The sequence below is a fragment of the Monodelphis domestica genome, chromosome 2 (assembly GCF_027887165.1).
Source record: "Monodelphis domestica isolate mMonDom1 chromosome 2, mMonDom1.pri, whole genome shotgun sequence".
Taxonomy (NCBI): Eukaryota; Metazoa; Chordata; class Mammalia; order Didelphimorphia; family Didelphidae; genus Monodelphis; species Monodelphis domestica.
The window spans coordinates 406,704,455-406,718,449 of NC_077228.1; the positions used below are offsets into that span (position 1 = coordinate 406,704,455).

The 13,995-nt window shown below is 36.6% G+C and overlaps 2 protein-coding genes across 2 annotated transcripts; both read right to left on the minus strand.

The window, feature by feature from the left end:
* Nucleotides 1-256: 256 nt before the first annotated feature.
* LOC100031238 (trace amine-associated receptor 4-like) lies at nt 257-1,300 on the minus strand. The gene has a single exon (XM_001380514.3). The coding sequence runs from the start codon at nt 1,298-1,300 to the stop codon at nt 257-259; it is 1,044 nt and encodes a 347-aa protein (XP_001380551.1).
* A 10,908-nt stretch (nt 1,301-12,208) lies between these two features.
* LOC100031248 (trace amine-associated receptor 4-like) lies at nt 12,209-13,625 on the minus strand. The gene has a single exon (XM_056814852.1). The coding sequence runs from the start codon at nt 13,357-13,359 to the stop codon at nt 12,322-12,324; it is 1,038 nt and encodes a 345-aa protein (XP_056670830.1). The 5' UTR covers nt 13,360-13,625; the 3' UTR covers nt 12,209-12,321.
* Nucleotides 13,626-13,995: the final 370 nt, after the last annotated feature.

Here is a 13,995-nt window from a genome sequence, read left to right on the forward strand (position 1 = left end):
GCTCTTCTCTGAGCATCATCTTCAAACTATGGTGGGAAATTGAACTGCATGATCTTTAAGGCCCTTTTCAATTCTGACAATTTTTGGTAAAGTTATTTCTGAACTATTATATAATATTTTCTGTAGTCAGTTAAAGTATGGGATGAACAATTTTTGTTTGCTAGATTGAGGCGAGTAATGGACATTTAATGCTACTCTATCCACATAGGGAAATGCTCTTCATCATACTGGAATCAATGTAAAATGTGTGTATTGTCTAAGCATGTGCAGGGAACAGACTGAAGGTAGATGAGTCTGGGTGGAAGATCATTCCAGTCACAATCATCTTAAATGCCTTACGAAACCAAGGATAAAACATCCCATAAATTATTGGATTGAAGGTGGAATTGAAGTAACCCAACCAGAGGAAAGCATTGTATAGATCTTCAGGAGTAGTGAAGTTAATGTATGGATCTGTGATAGTAAGGACAAAAAATGGCAGCCAGCACAGAACAAATACCCCCATGACTATACTCAAAGTCTTGGTGGCCTTGCTTTCTTTCTTAGACAAGGCTTTCTCTTTGACTTTCCCATGGGCTTGCTTCAAATTAGGAAGAGTATCAATCTGCTTGGCATGCTTCCTGGCTACAGAAAATATGTGTATGTAAACTCCCACCATTACTGTACCAGGGAGGAAAAAAGATATGAAGGATGACAATGTTCCCCAGAATTTGTTAAATATTAGAGTACATAGACCTTCACAGTCAATTGTTGCCATAAACTCTTCAGCACCAATGATGTTGAACTCTGAGAACACAAGACCAAAGGCAAAGAAGATTGGGATGGACCAACTGATGAACAAAAAGACCTGGATTACTGGAATGGTGATTTTGGTGACATAATGTAAGGGCTGACACACGGCATAGTAGCGGTCTACTGAGATGAAACAGAGGTGGAAAATGGAGGTGGTACTGAGCATGATGTCAAAACAACTGTGCATTTTGCAAAAGAGCCTTCCAAAGTACCAGCAGGCTTCAATGGATCTGATCATGCTGAAAGGCATCACCACACAACTGAGCAGAAAGTCTGTTGTTGCCATGGAGAGGATCAGGAAGTTGGTTGGAGAGTGAAGCTGCTTGAAGTGGGAGATGGAGATGATGACCACCAAGTTTCCAAGCATCGTCATCACTATGGCACTAATCATGACCATGTACATGACCCAAACACTAATGGCAGGCCTTACATGTCTAGGGCAGGAATTGTTAACAAAGTCAAAGCAATATTGCACTTCTGATGGATTCCAGAGGTCAGGAGAATTCATTGTCCAAGTCCTAAGGAATTGTCTCCTTTTCAAAACTGCAGGAAATCTATTTCTGAGGGGAAAGGGGGTTGAAGGTGGAGTTGGGAGAAAGCAAATAACATCAAATAAATGAGTGTGATTTGAGCATAGAAGCCTATAATTACTGACAGTTTCAAACCAATTTGACCCTTATTCTTAACCAGAATAATTAGCCCCCAAAGAATAGTCAACTATAACAAGAGTTACACAGATCATCCTGATAGATGAATAACAATAATTATGCAAGTCGCATTTAAGAATGCCCAGAGTTCTTCAGAAAGATGAAGTTATTTTAATGGGATTCCATTCCACTCCTATCTCCATGCCTTTGCATAGCCTATCTCCTTTGCCTGAAATTCCCACCCTTCTCACTTCTACCTTTTACAATGTGTGCCTTCTTTTAAAGCTCAATTAAATCACTACTTCTGACAGGAGGTCTTTTCTTGATTAAGAATCCAAGACTTTTTAAAAAGTGAGTTTTTATTTATTTATTGTAAATAAGACCCTCACCTTCCATCTAGGAATCAATACTGTGTACTGATTCTAAGACAGAAGAGTGGTAAGGCTAGGAAATGAAGGTCAAGTGACTTGCCCAAGGTCACACAACTGGGAAGTATTTGAGGTCAAATTTGAACCCAGGACTTCCTATCTCTGGGCCTCACTTTAAATCCACAGAGCCACCCAGCTCCCACCAAAAAGTGAGTTTTTAGATGAGCTAGTAAACTATTCAAGGAAAATCTCATATTGCATTTGTCCCTTGGAATTCCTACTTTGAAAACTTGGAAGTCAAAGAGAAATGTAGTACTGTAATGATTTGAAGTAGACTCGTTTCTTTTCTTTTTTTATATAACAGTCAAATTATTAAAGAATGAGGAAAAACATGTCAATTAGTACCTTTCATGAATTTAATTATTTAAATCCCTTGACAGTTAGATTCATGACTAGAAAGTTTGGGATGTAGGTTAATGTGAATAAATATCCTTGCCATGTAGATGTAATTTACTACTTCTTCCCTCATCTGGTTTAGGGCACAAACTACTGGCCTTGAAATAAGATAACTTCAGGAGTCTACTCTCACATATAGTTAGTTAGACATTGTCATCAATAATGAGTAAGGTAGCAGTGCTAAGAACCAAACAGTATTGAAAGGAAGCTGAAGGGTGCAGCCAAACCAATATGCTTGGGCATAAAATACACATGTATGTCTAGAGGAGTAAATTAAGAAATTTCTTTGTTAAGCTAAACAAGTGTTATGTACCTTTATGTACAATTGTAAGAGCCTTGTTTCTGGACTTTGCCTCTCATTGGTCCCCTCTGGTAATATTATGCTCCTATCTTTGATCCTTTTTGTGCTCAAGATGTTGCTGAGCATCTCTGGTCCTTCAGCTCTATGCCTGTCTTCCAAGTTAGTACACATGATGATTCTGCCTTCTATCTGTCCAGAACTTTGCCAGCTGATATTTACCCATTATCTAGGCTCCCAGATCAAGAAGCTTTCAATAAGTTGCATGGAACCTAGTCAGTCATAGTCCATGAAGTATTAGGGTCTATAACCTGACCCATTCAGCACTTTCTTACCAACAGAGGAATTGGTGGCTATGGAGTTCTTCAATAGCAATAATTAAAGGTTCTTACCCATGGGGCAGCTACATGTCTCAGCAGATTGAGAGCCAGATCCAGAGACATAAGGTCCTGGGTTCAAATCTGGCCTCAGATACTTCAAGCTGTGTGACCCCGAGCAAGTCACTTAACCCCCACAGCCTATTTCTTACTGCTCTTCTGTCTTAGAACCAACACATGGTTTTGAATCTAAACTGGAAGGTAAGGGTTTAAATTTTTTTTCAAAAAAGTTCTTGCCCAGACTACCACTTTAGTTGAATCTAGACCATGTAATGACCTAGAAATTTTTATTATTGAGTCAACTAGTAAGGAAATAAAATTTTATTTTTCACTGAGGGTTATAGACCTAAACCCCCTTTCCCCCCAACTCCCCTTTCCCCCGCAGCCGCCAGAGCTGCAAAACAAAAGCAGCTGTTCCACCTGACACTGGACACTGCTATTTCCCATGCTGTGACCTGACAAATCCATGATGGATCAGTGATCTGAATTTATACTGCCTGTATCATGCTAAAAACTATACAATAATGGGAACCTGCTGCTCCCTACCCTGAAATAGCCAGTGACATTATTCCCATATTACCTAATCCCTACACCCCTAACTTTCCCAAAGCCATAAAGATCTATGTCTCCCCCTGCCCAATTGAGACTCTTTACTAGCTCTCTTCACTTTGGATCTCCCTTTTGTCTGAATCTCCATACTCTGGTCTCATATTATCTCTTGTGTTGGACCCCTGTCAGCCAGGACTGACAGAAGGGCAACTAGATGGCTTAGTGGATTGAGAATCAGATCTACAGGGGAGGTCCCAGGTTCACATCCAGCCTCAGAAACTTCCTAGCAGTGTCACCCTGGACAAATCACTTCACCCCCATTGCCTAGCCCTTACTGCTCTTCTGCCTTGGAACCAAAAGACAGTTTTGATTGTAAGACAGAAGATTAGGGGTTTTTTAATGATTAAATTTTAAAAATTTTGAGTTGGGCATCTTTGTGGAGAGAATTAGCATTTCAAATGAATGCTCTCACCAAATTTCCCCTATGAGCCAGATATACCTGAATTTAAAACAATTCTTTTACATAGACTCTGGAAGCTCTATGTTCTGTGACAACATACCTAATGACCCCTTAATTTACAGAGAAGACTACCCATTGAACCAAACCTTACCTCATATGAGAGAATTTCATGTCTTGCTTTATTTGCTAACCAACAGAATTAATGATATCAAGAAGTGAGGCAACTCACTGTGGAAAAGATAGTTCAGCACTATTCATGTGCAGTGAGATGACACACTATATAGAGAGCATGAAGTGGAGAAGATCTCAGTTCAAATCTGGTCTCAGACTCTTACTAGCTGGGCAAGTCACTTAACCCTATTTGCCTCAGTTTCCTCATCTGTAAAATGAGCTGGAGAAGGAAATGGCAAAACACTCCAGAATTTTTGCCCCTCAAAATCCCCCCAAACCAACAACAAACTTAAATGGAATCACAAAGGATCAGACATGAATGAAATGATTGAACCACAGTAACACTCTTGTGCTAGCCTAGAACTTTCTGTGACATTAACCAATCTTCATTGTTCTACCTATAGAAGGCTTAGCAAGTCCAATTCAGAATGAATTGACAATTAAAATGCCAGAGATCTTTCTGGGTCTCCTCAAACAGTGCCTTTAGAAAAACACATACCTCAACTCTCAACTGGGTAGACCAGAGAGTCCCCTTTCTGCTCAAAATTAAACTTTTCTTTTTACACACAATTTTTTCCATGGATTTAAAATACATTTCTCTTTCCGACTTTCCTCATGTGTTCATGTGTGTGCACACACATACATACAGACACATACATACACACATTCACTCACTTCTGCTATCCCAAATTTACCAGTAGTAAATGACAACATAGGCATTGGAGGTGGTATTGGATGAACTGCAAGAGGTATTAAAAGTAACAAGAAAATTTGGTTTTGGGTTTTGTTTGGTTGTTTTTCTTGTGGTTATTGTTTTGAGCAGTACCTATGATTCAATGATGTAAAAAGCTTCTTGCAAGCAAACTCTCATTATAAATGAAGGTGTCCCTTTTAGACAACTTACAGTATTAAAGAATTGTCTATCTGGTATACCAAGAGGTTAAGCAATTTGCCCAGGGTCACTTGACCAATATTCTTCAGAGATAATTTGAACTCAAATCATGACTGCAAGGTTGGTTACCTGCTACTTCATTACAGGAATTATTGTTCCCATTTTATTATATAGGAGCAAAGTGAGACTCAGAAAAGTTTTCATAAACCAGAGATTTAGAGCTAAAATTAATTTGAGAGACCATGAGTCCAATTACTTCATTTGACAGTTGAGAAAACTGAGGCACAGAGAAATTAAATGATTTGCCCATAGTTTCTCAGCTAAAAGGGTCAAGAACAAGATCTGAACAGGCATCTTCCTGATGCCATATCTAGATTTCTCCCCCAACTATTTCTTTCTCTTTCTTTTTCCCTTTTTTTCCCCTCTCTATCTATTTCTGTCATTGTATTTCATTTCTATACCACATTGTGTCCAGCTAGGTGATTGGGCTCAAGCTTCATGGAAGGAAGGAACAAACGAACGAACGAATGAAAGAAGAAAGGATAATCTTTATCTGGCTTTTTCTGATATTCTTTATTATTTTTACCAAAATACCTTTTCTGAATTATTTACAGTATTTGTTTTTCTAGAAACCTATTTAGCAACTTTTATTGAAACTATCAGCCATGTAGGTTACTGCTTGCTCAAAAAAATTCATTATTTTCAGTTCAGTCTCTTCCTCCTGTCTCAACACTTACCCCCACTGAGAAAGCAAGACACACAAAATTTTGATGAATGAGAATTCTCAAGCAAAATAAATTTCTCCATTAGGTTGCTTCTATTTTTTGTGGCACAGTGGATAGACAGTGTGCTAATTCTGGAGTCAGACAAATTTATTTGATCGAGTTCAAATCTGGCCTCAGGTATTTACCAGTTGTGTGACCCTGAGCAAGTCACCTAACTCTAGAGATTTGCCTCAGTTTCCACATATATAAAATGAGCTGGAGAAGGAAATGGCAGACCACTCCAGTATCTTTTCAAAGAAAACCCCAAATGGGGCCAAAAAGAGTTGGACCAAATTAAAAACAACTGAATGACAAAAAAAAATCTTCTTAAAAAGATGTTCAGTGTTTCTTAGCCATTTCCACTCTGAATTTTAAGTTTCATCTGGAAAAACTATATAATTCTTGTTTTAATGAAATATGATTTTTGTAACTTTTAGAATCTCTTTCTGGAGTTTCCATGTTCTCCTTCCAAATCCAGTAACCCTTCTAATGTTTATTTTCATCAAATAAAAAACAGCAGCTAAATATGGTAATTAGCTGAAGTGATATAAATTAAAGGCAAAAAAACAGGTAGGAATCTTTTATGGATCTTTCCTCAGGTAATGCAGTTATTCTTCTCCTTCCTATTCCTTGTCTTCTTTTACTCCATCATTATCTCATCATGATGTTTTGTGAAGAAACTAACATAAGAATTTGGTTTCGAAAGTAATATTGTCCAAAGAAAAAGCAGTACAATCAGGCATTAAAAGTTATTATACTTCAAATCCATTGGATCTTTTTAGTATTTCCATGAGAGAATATATTCTAATGAATTTTCTAACCACATTCATTAATGGTAACAATAGCTTGTTTCCAATATAGTTTTTAAAATTTTAAACTATTTTTTCAAATATCTAATTTTACTAAGCAGTTGTTAATGTAAATTGAATTGTACAAGACTTAATTTTCAAAATTACTATTTAAAAATGCATTAATTTCCTTCCTTCCTTTTTTTTTTGCTTTTTCATGGAGAGGCATGAGGTGAAAGGGAGAGCATTTGGAACTGAAAAAAATTAGTTTAATGTGAAGCCATTTCTATATGTTTAGAATTAATTTAACTGATCCCTTTCTATGCTAATTTTTGTAGCATCATAGTTGTCTCCCTGATTTTGTGAATGTTTGGGCTCTGCCATTTAAAAATACATATAGTCAAAATGATTTGGAGACTGGACTTCAATTTGTGTCAATGCTTCAATAAAATAAACACAAGCCTTACCATTGAAACAAAAGTCTTACTCCACTGTTCTCCATCTTGCTTACCTTGGAAGAGGCTTCATAAAGAGTCTCTGGTACCCCTCCTGACCCAGAGTTATGGAGGATGGGCCCCTTCTAAACTGAGGTATTATATTTAGTCTACATAGCACTCAAATGCCTCTGGCTGATGGGTCCCTGGGGATTCTCATTCTCTCTCCTGACCTACCTCTGACAGGTGTATTATTTAAAAATTCTCAAGGTACTATCCAAGGGGGAGATTCCTCTGATTCCCTAAAGAGGTGCTTTGTGAAGGTAGCCCAGAAGTGTCTTTATATTGGCAACAGAAGGGGGAGACATAAGCTCTAGGGCTCATTGGCATGAGAAAAAGAAAAAATGCAGCCATATCAACATCATGCTTTACATACTTGGAAACAAACTTGAAGATACTTAGTGAAAAAAAGGGAAAAGGAACAAATAGGATAGGGGCAGCTGGGTAGTTCAGTGGGTTGAGAGCCAGGCCTAGAGATGGAAGGTCCTAGGTTCGAGGTTCGAATCTGGCCTCAGACACTTTCCAGCTGAGTGACCCTGGGCAAGTCATGTAACCCCCATTGCCTAGCCCTTAATGCTCTTCTGCCTTGGAACTATTCCATAATATTGACTCTAAGATGGAAGGTAAGGATTTATAAAAAAGAAATAAACAAACAAATGAGTAAATTTGGCTTGTTAAATTATTTCCTTTATACTATCATATATAAATTAATGATTTAAGTTTTGTCAAACAATCAATACTTATACAAGCAACAATATATACAATGCATGCATAGCAACACTATGAGGTAGACACTGTAGGTATTATACCCAATTTACAGTTGAGGAAATTGGGCATTAGATATATTAAGCTATTTTTCCATTTTCAAGAAGTGAATAGAAGTGTCAGAGATAGGATGTGAAACCAAGTCTCTTCTCTCTTCACTTCATATCTCTCTCTCTCTCTCTCTCTCTCTCTCTCTCTCTCTCTCTCTCTCTCTCTCTCTCTCTGTCTCTCTCTCTCTCTCCTAGAATTACCATGAAGACCTAAACCCTTTCATTATCCATGGGGCAGCCAATCTAAATAATCAATTATGTATAAAAGGAATTCCAGTGGGGTACTAATAATTACTAACCAGTACTAATAATTAGTAGGGTGGTGAACTGTGATGAAGTAAGAAAGGGAATGGAGAAAAGTCTAGTTTTAGGATGTATTATATGAATTATGCTTTGAAAGAAGCTAGGAATTCCTTGAGTTGAAGGTGAAGAGGAAGACAAAAACCATCTATGAAAAGACAAACTGTTGAAAAATTGAAACCAGCATAGAGAAAACAGTGAGCAAGTCTTTTTTTTTTTCTTGGAAGAAAGATTTGGGGAAGGAAAATAGCCTGAAATAAAAGCAAAAAGTTAGGTGGGAACCAGATTGAGGAGGACCTCGAAAGCCAGACTATCTGAAAACATAATTCTCAATTTATATCCATAGTCTGTTATGTCTCTACTAAGAGATAAGAAGTGTGACTAAGTTTCTGAGATCATGATTGTTATTTTGTCAATGATAACTTTTTAAATCTTTCACAGTTGTTTTACTTTGTTATATGGTAATTTTAATAAGAATCATGCTCTATTTCTGCACACTTCATTATATATCTGTTAATACAAGATTTCCCAAGTTTCTCTGAATCTTTGCCCTTATTGGAGTATATGCCTATCTCTCATTTTGAGTATTGCCAATTCAAAGGGTACACATAGTTTATTGATTTTGGGGGTGTAATTTCAAATTTTTGTATTCTATTTTCTAATCCATTCTGCCATATTCCATTTAATGAATGAATATATTTCATTCATGTTCACTATTATGATTTTTATTTGAATACTTCCCTCCCTCATTACCTCTTATATTTTAGCCTTTCTTTGTCTTTAATAATCCTTTTTATAAAGAAAAAGATGATAAAGATAAAGAATCTGATCAAAATGAACAATCTATAATTGAAGAGATCATTTCCTTTTCCTTTGCCCAGCCTCTCTTCACCAAGATCAGTAGCTGATCCTCTAATTTTAATATTTTCTTTCTTTCTTTTAACTCCCTACCTCCTTTTTGAGCCACTCTTGTGAAGATGAAATTCGTTTTGATTATATTCCCCTACTGTATTCCTACCTTCCTATCATTCATATTTTTCTGTTGAGTGTAACAGATTTCTATATCAAACTCTTGGTTTGTGTGTTCACTAATCCTTTGTCTTATATAGAAAAAGTGAAGTTCATGAGCTGTTTATTCCTATATATCCTTTATAATTATATATCTTTGTTCTAAAGTACTCCATTTATTCCAAATAGTAAATTCCTCTTCCTTCTTCATTTCCCTTAATGTATCTCTCTTCTCCATTTTATTTTTTGACTTAAAATTGGGGGTGAGGGGGAGAAAGAAAGCAATTATATTCATTGTGCCCTGTGTTTTTCTTGGTTTACTCTCTCTGACCCTTGAAGACAGTAGTATTCCGAAGGGACATTTCTCTCTTTGACCTGTTTTTCAAGTCAGTGTTTGTAAAACAGTAGGTATCAGATATTCTTTTTTATTCAGTATTTCCACTTTGATCTCATAATTCTTACTGTCCCCAGGGGTCATTGAACTCTGGTTGTTTGCTGTTTTTTAGGGAGATAACTTCCTGATTAAGGATTTTCACATTCTACTCTGTTAATTCTTATTTTCATATTTTTTCCCTCTAGGGCTTCTAACTTTTTGGACAGTAGACCAAATAGAAGAGAATAAAAGTAAACATCACCTCTTTCCTGCTTTGGTTTTATAATCCTTTTATTTTCAACCCTTTCTAAATATTTTCTGTAATTTATGTGGGTGACCAGAAAACTTCTCATCCATTTATTAGTATAATTCTGAGAACATAGTAATTTCATAGAAACTGATGAAAAATTAATCCACATATGTAAGTAACCATAATAAAGTCTATGAAAAGTGCTCTAAGAGTTAAAAATGATGTAAATTAAGAACTTCTAGGTTCAAATCTGGCTTCCCACATTTCCTAGCTGAGTTATGATGGACAAGTCATTTAACCCCCATAGTCTGGCCCTTACCACTCATCTGCCTTAGAGCCAACACACAATATTGATTCTAAGATGGAAGTTAAGGATTTTTTAAAAATGCTGCCAACACTTAGAGGAAGATGATGATCCATCTAGCTAGGAGAGCACCAGGGAAAGGTTTTAGTAGAATTGGCGTTTTGCCTGAACTAAGAAAGTTTTTTATGTATGATGAGAGGATATTCCAGGAAAAGAATGCCATAGACAAGAGGTAGAGTGTACAAACAATTTCTGGAGAATAGAAAATTATTAAGTTTGGCTAGGACATAGAGTAAATGAAGAGGCATGATAGAAAAAAAGATTAGAAAAATAGGTTAAGACCTATGCAGTGCAGGAAGTGGTGGGGGAGGGGGAATCTTGAATATCACATATTTAAGAGTTATGGTGAGTTATTGATGGTGTTTAAGGAAGGAAATAATATTATTAGTAGTTCAATAATAAAATTAGTGGTTCAAGAGATTATTCACATAGTAGAGTAGGAATGAGAAAGCCCATATCAAAGCTAATAAAGGCCTAAACTATATAGTGTGATCATGGGTACTGGAAAGGAAAGAAGGCATCCTGGTAAGGAAGAATTAACAGAACTTAACCATATTAATCAAAAATAACTGTCATGATTTAAATATAGGAGACAAGAAAAAATGATGGAACTATTTAAAAAATGGAAATCCAGAGGTGCTGGTTTATTTCTTAGGCATGTTAAGTTTGAGGTACTGGTTCTGTGTCTAATTAGAAATTAGGGCCCAAGCCTTCAGAGAGAGGGAAGAGTTAGAAATAAAATTTCAAATTATTCACAAAGAAGAATATCAAACTGTGGAAGTGAATAGAAATCACCAAGAAAGAAAACTTTTAGAAAGCAGAAAAGATGAAGGACAAAGCTTTGAGCCATATGAACCAATAAAGTATAGTATAGAGGAGGAAGAAGTGAAAAAAGGAGCAAAACAAATGATAAAAAGTAACTTACTAGTCAAAAGAACATACAATCCAACATGGGAGATAAAACATGTATCCACAATACTGTTCTGAAAGTTATCAAGTGAGAATTTGGCATCCACATCTACCTATCTTTTCTCCAGAACTTCTTTTTCTACCCACATCAATCCAGGTGGGTAGGATAGATAGAGTACTCCAAATCAACCATTTGCAGTTGCTAGTAAACTGTAAATATAAACTATTCTTTTGAATTCAATAATATCAATGTATCAGAATATCCAGAATCTCAAGAGAGTTCATCCATCTTGAGAAACATTGCAAATGACTGTTATCTGCCCTAGAACAAATTTGGAAGTATGGCCTTCTTGCATCCAATTTCTGCTTCCTTTCTCTTCTCAAAATTGCACTCTCCTATGTAAAAATTTGTTGTCTTAGACCCTCTCCAACTTTCCCAGGTCAAATTATTTTTTTAAGAAGGATTCTGAGAAACTCATTCATACGAAAATGTAAAATTGCTTTAGTGTGTGATGGGGGGGGGGGGGAATCTTCAGTTTTTGTCTTGGTCCTACTGTTTATAGCTATATAACTTAGAGTCTCTGAGCTCTTTTTTGTTCATCTATAAAATAAAAGACCAAAGCTAAGTAATTTCTGATGTGCTTTATACCTATAACATTCTCCAAGTATGAGTACATAATATGTCTCTAGTATCCTTGTTTCATTTAAAGTAGACAGAGGTATTTCTCAAATGGAATATGAGAATGAGTCTTATACAATAGAAGAGTGGCAATGTTCCCAAAATGATGGAGATATATTTCCAGAACTTGAAAAATCATGTCATATCACTTACTGGGCACTCAGTCTACTTAAGAAAATAGCTCATTTGCAGCTAGGCAGTGTGATTGATATAGTAAGTTGGTATAGTATGGTAAGAACATTGAGTCAGGACTCAAGAAAATTAGCAGATTCTAGGTCTGACTCTACCATTAGTCAGTAGCTCAACCCTAAACACATCATTTCTGCTTTCTGGGGAGACAAGGAAGAAGATTGGAGAGGCTGAACTGGATGATCTTTAAAACCTCTTTCAGTTCTGGCATTCCGTGGTAACTATGGTATTTCTGAACTACTATATAGAATTGTCTAAAGGCACATGATCAACAATTATTGAGCTTGAGACAGAATAGCAGGCATTTAATCTGCCCCTCTGGAACAATGACAGAGTGATCACCATCACAGTAGAATCACTGGAAAATCTATGTATTGTCTAAGCATGTGCAGGGAACAGATTAAGGGTAGATGAGTCTGGGCGGAAGATTGTTCCAGTCACAATCATCTTAAATGCCTTACGAAACCAAGGATAAAACATCCCATAAATTATTGGATTGAAGGTGGAATTGAAGTAACCCAACCAGAGGAAAGCATTGTATAAATCTTCAGGGGTGGTAAAGTTAATGTAAGGATCTGTGATAGTGAGGACAAAAAATGGCAGCCAGCACAGAACAAACACCCCCATAACTATGCTCAAAGTCTTGGTAGCCTTGCTTTCTTTCTTGGATGAGGCTTTTGTTTTAGCTTCTCCACCCTTCAAATTAGGAAGAGTATCAATTTGCTTGGCATGTTTCCTGGCTACAGAAAATATATGTATGTAAATACCTACCATTACTGTGCCAGGGAGAAAGAAAGCAATGAAAGAGGCCAGAACCCCCCAGAGTTTGTTAAATATTAGAGTACATAGACCTTCACAGTCAATTGCTGCCATAAATTCTTCAGCACCAATGATGTTTAATTCTGAGAACACAAGACCAAAGGCAAAGAAGATTGGGATGGACCAGCTGATGAACAAAAAGACCTGGATTACTGGAATGGTGATTTTGGTGACATAATGTAAGGGCTGACACACGGCATAGTAGCGGTCTACTGAGACAAAACAAAGATGGAAAATGGAAGTGGTACAAAGCATGATGTCACAACAGCTGTGTACTCTACAAAAGAGCCTTCCAAAATACCAGCAGGCTTCAATGGATCTGATCATGCTGAAAGGCATCACCACACAACTGAGCAGAAAGTCTGTTGTTGCCATGGAGAGGATCAGGAAGTTGGTTGGAGAGTGGAGCTGCTTGAAATGGGAGATGGAGATGATGACCACCAAGTTTCCAAGCATCGTCATCACTATGGCACTAATCATGACCATGTACATGACCCAAACACTAATGGCAGGCCTTACATGTCTAGGGCAGGAATTGTTAACAAAGTCAAAGCAATATTGCACTTCTGATGAATTCCAGAGGTCAGGAGAATTCATTGTCCAAGTCCTAAGGAATAGTCTCCTTTTCAAAACTGTAGCAGGTCTTCTATTTCTGAGAAAAAAAGGACTGAGAATCTGGGAAAGCAAACAACATCACATAAATGTATTCCAACCATAGAGACCTAGAATATTGATGGTAATTTCAAACTCATTCACCCTTATTCTCCTCTAGAATAATCAGCTCCTAAATGACAGTCAAATATAACATTGGTTTCACAGTTACAATTACCTAGATAATCCGGGCAGATGAATAACAGTAATTATACAGGTCATACAGAGAAATGTTCAGAGTTCTTCAAAAAGATGAAGTTCCTTTAAATGGCATTCCAGCTTTCATCTCCTGGATTTTTCACAATCTTTCTCCTAATCCTTTCCTTGTTAGAAATTTGAACTTTTTGCAGTCAGGATCTCTTTTTATTCTTAACTCTGGACTTCCAATCTAGCACATAATAGAAATTTAATAAAGGTTGTTGATGGATTCACCTAACTTATTTCCCAATTTATTTTATAGTGTTTTAAAATAATTTTTATTGATAGCTTTTGTTTCTTATATCACCAAATTTTCTTCTATTATTCCATCCTTTCCCCTTCCCAAAGTCATCTTATATAACACAAAATATCTTTTTAAAAAGG

Coding starts and splice junctions, on each gene's coding strand:
- LOC100031238 (XM_001380514.3), bottom strand. CDS start 1,300: ATGAATTCTCCTGACCTCTGGAATCCATCAGAAGTGCAATATTGCTTT.
- LOC100031248 (XM_056814852.1), bottom strand. CDS start 13,359: ATGAATTCTCCTGACCTCTGGAATTCATCAGAAGTGCAATATTGCTTT.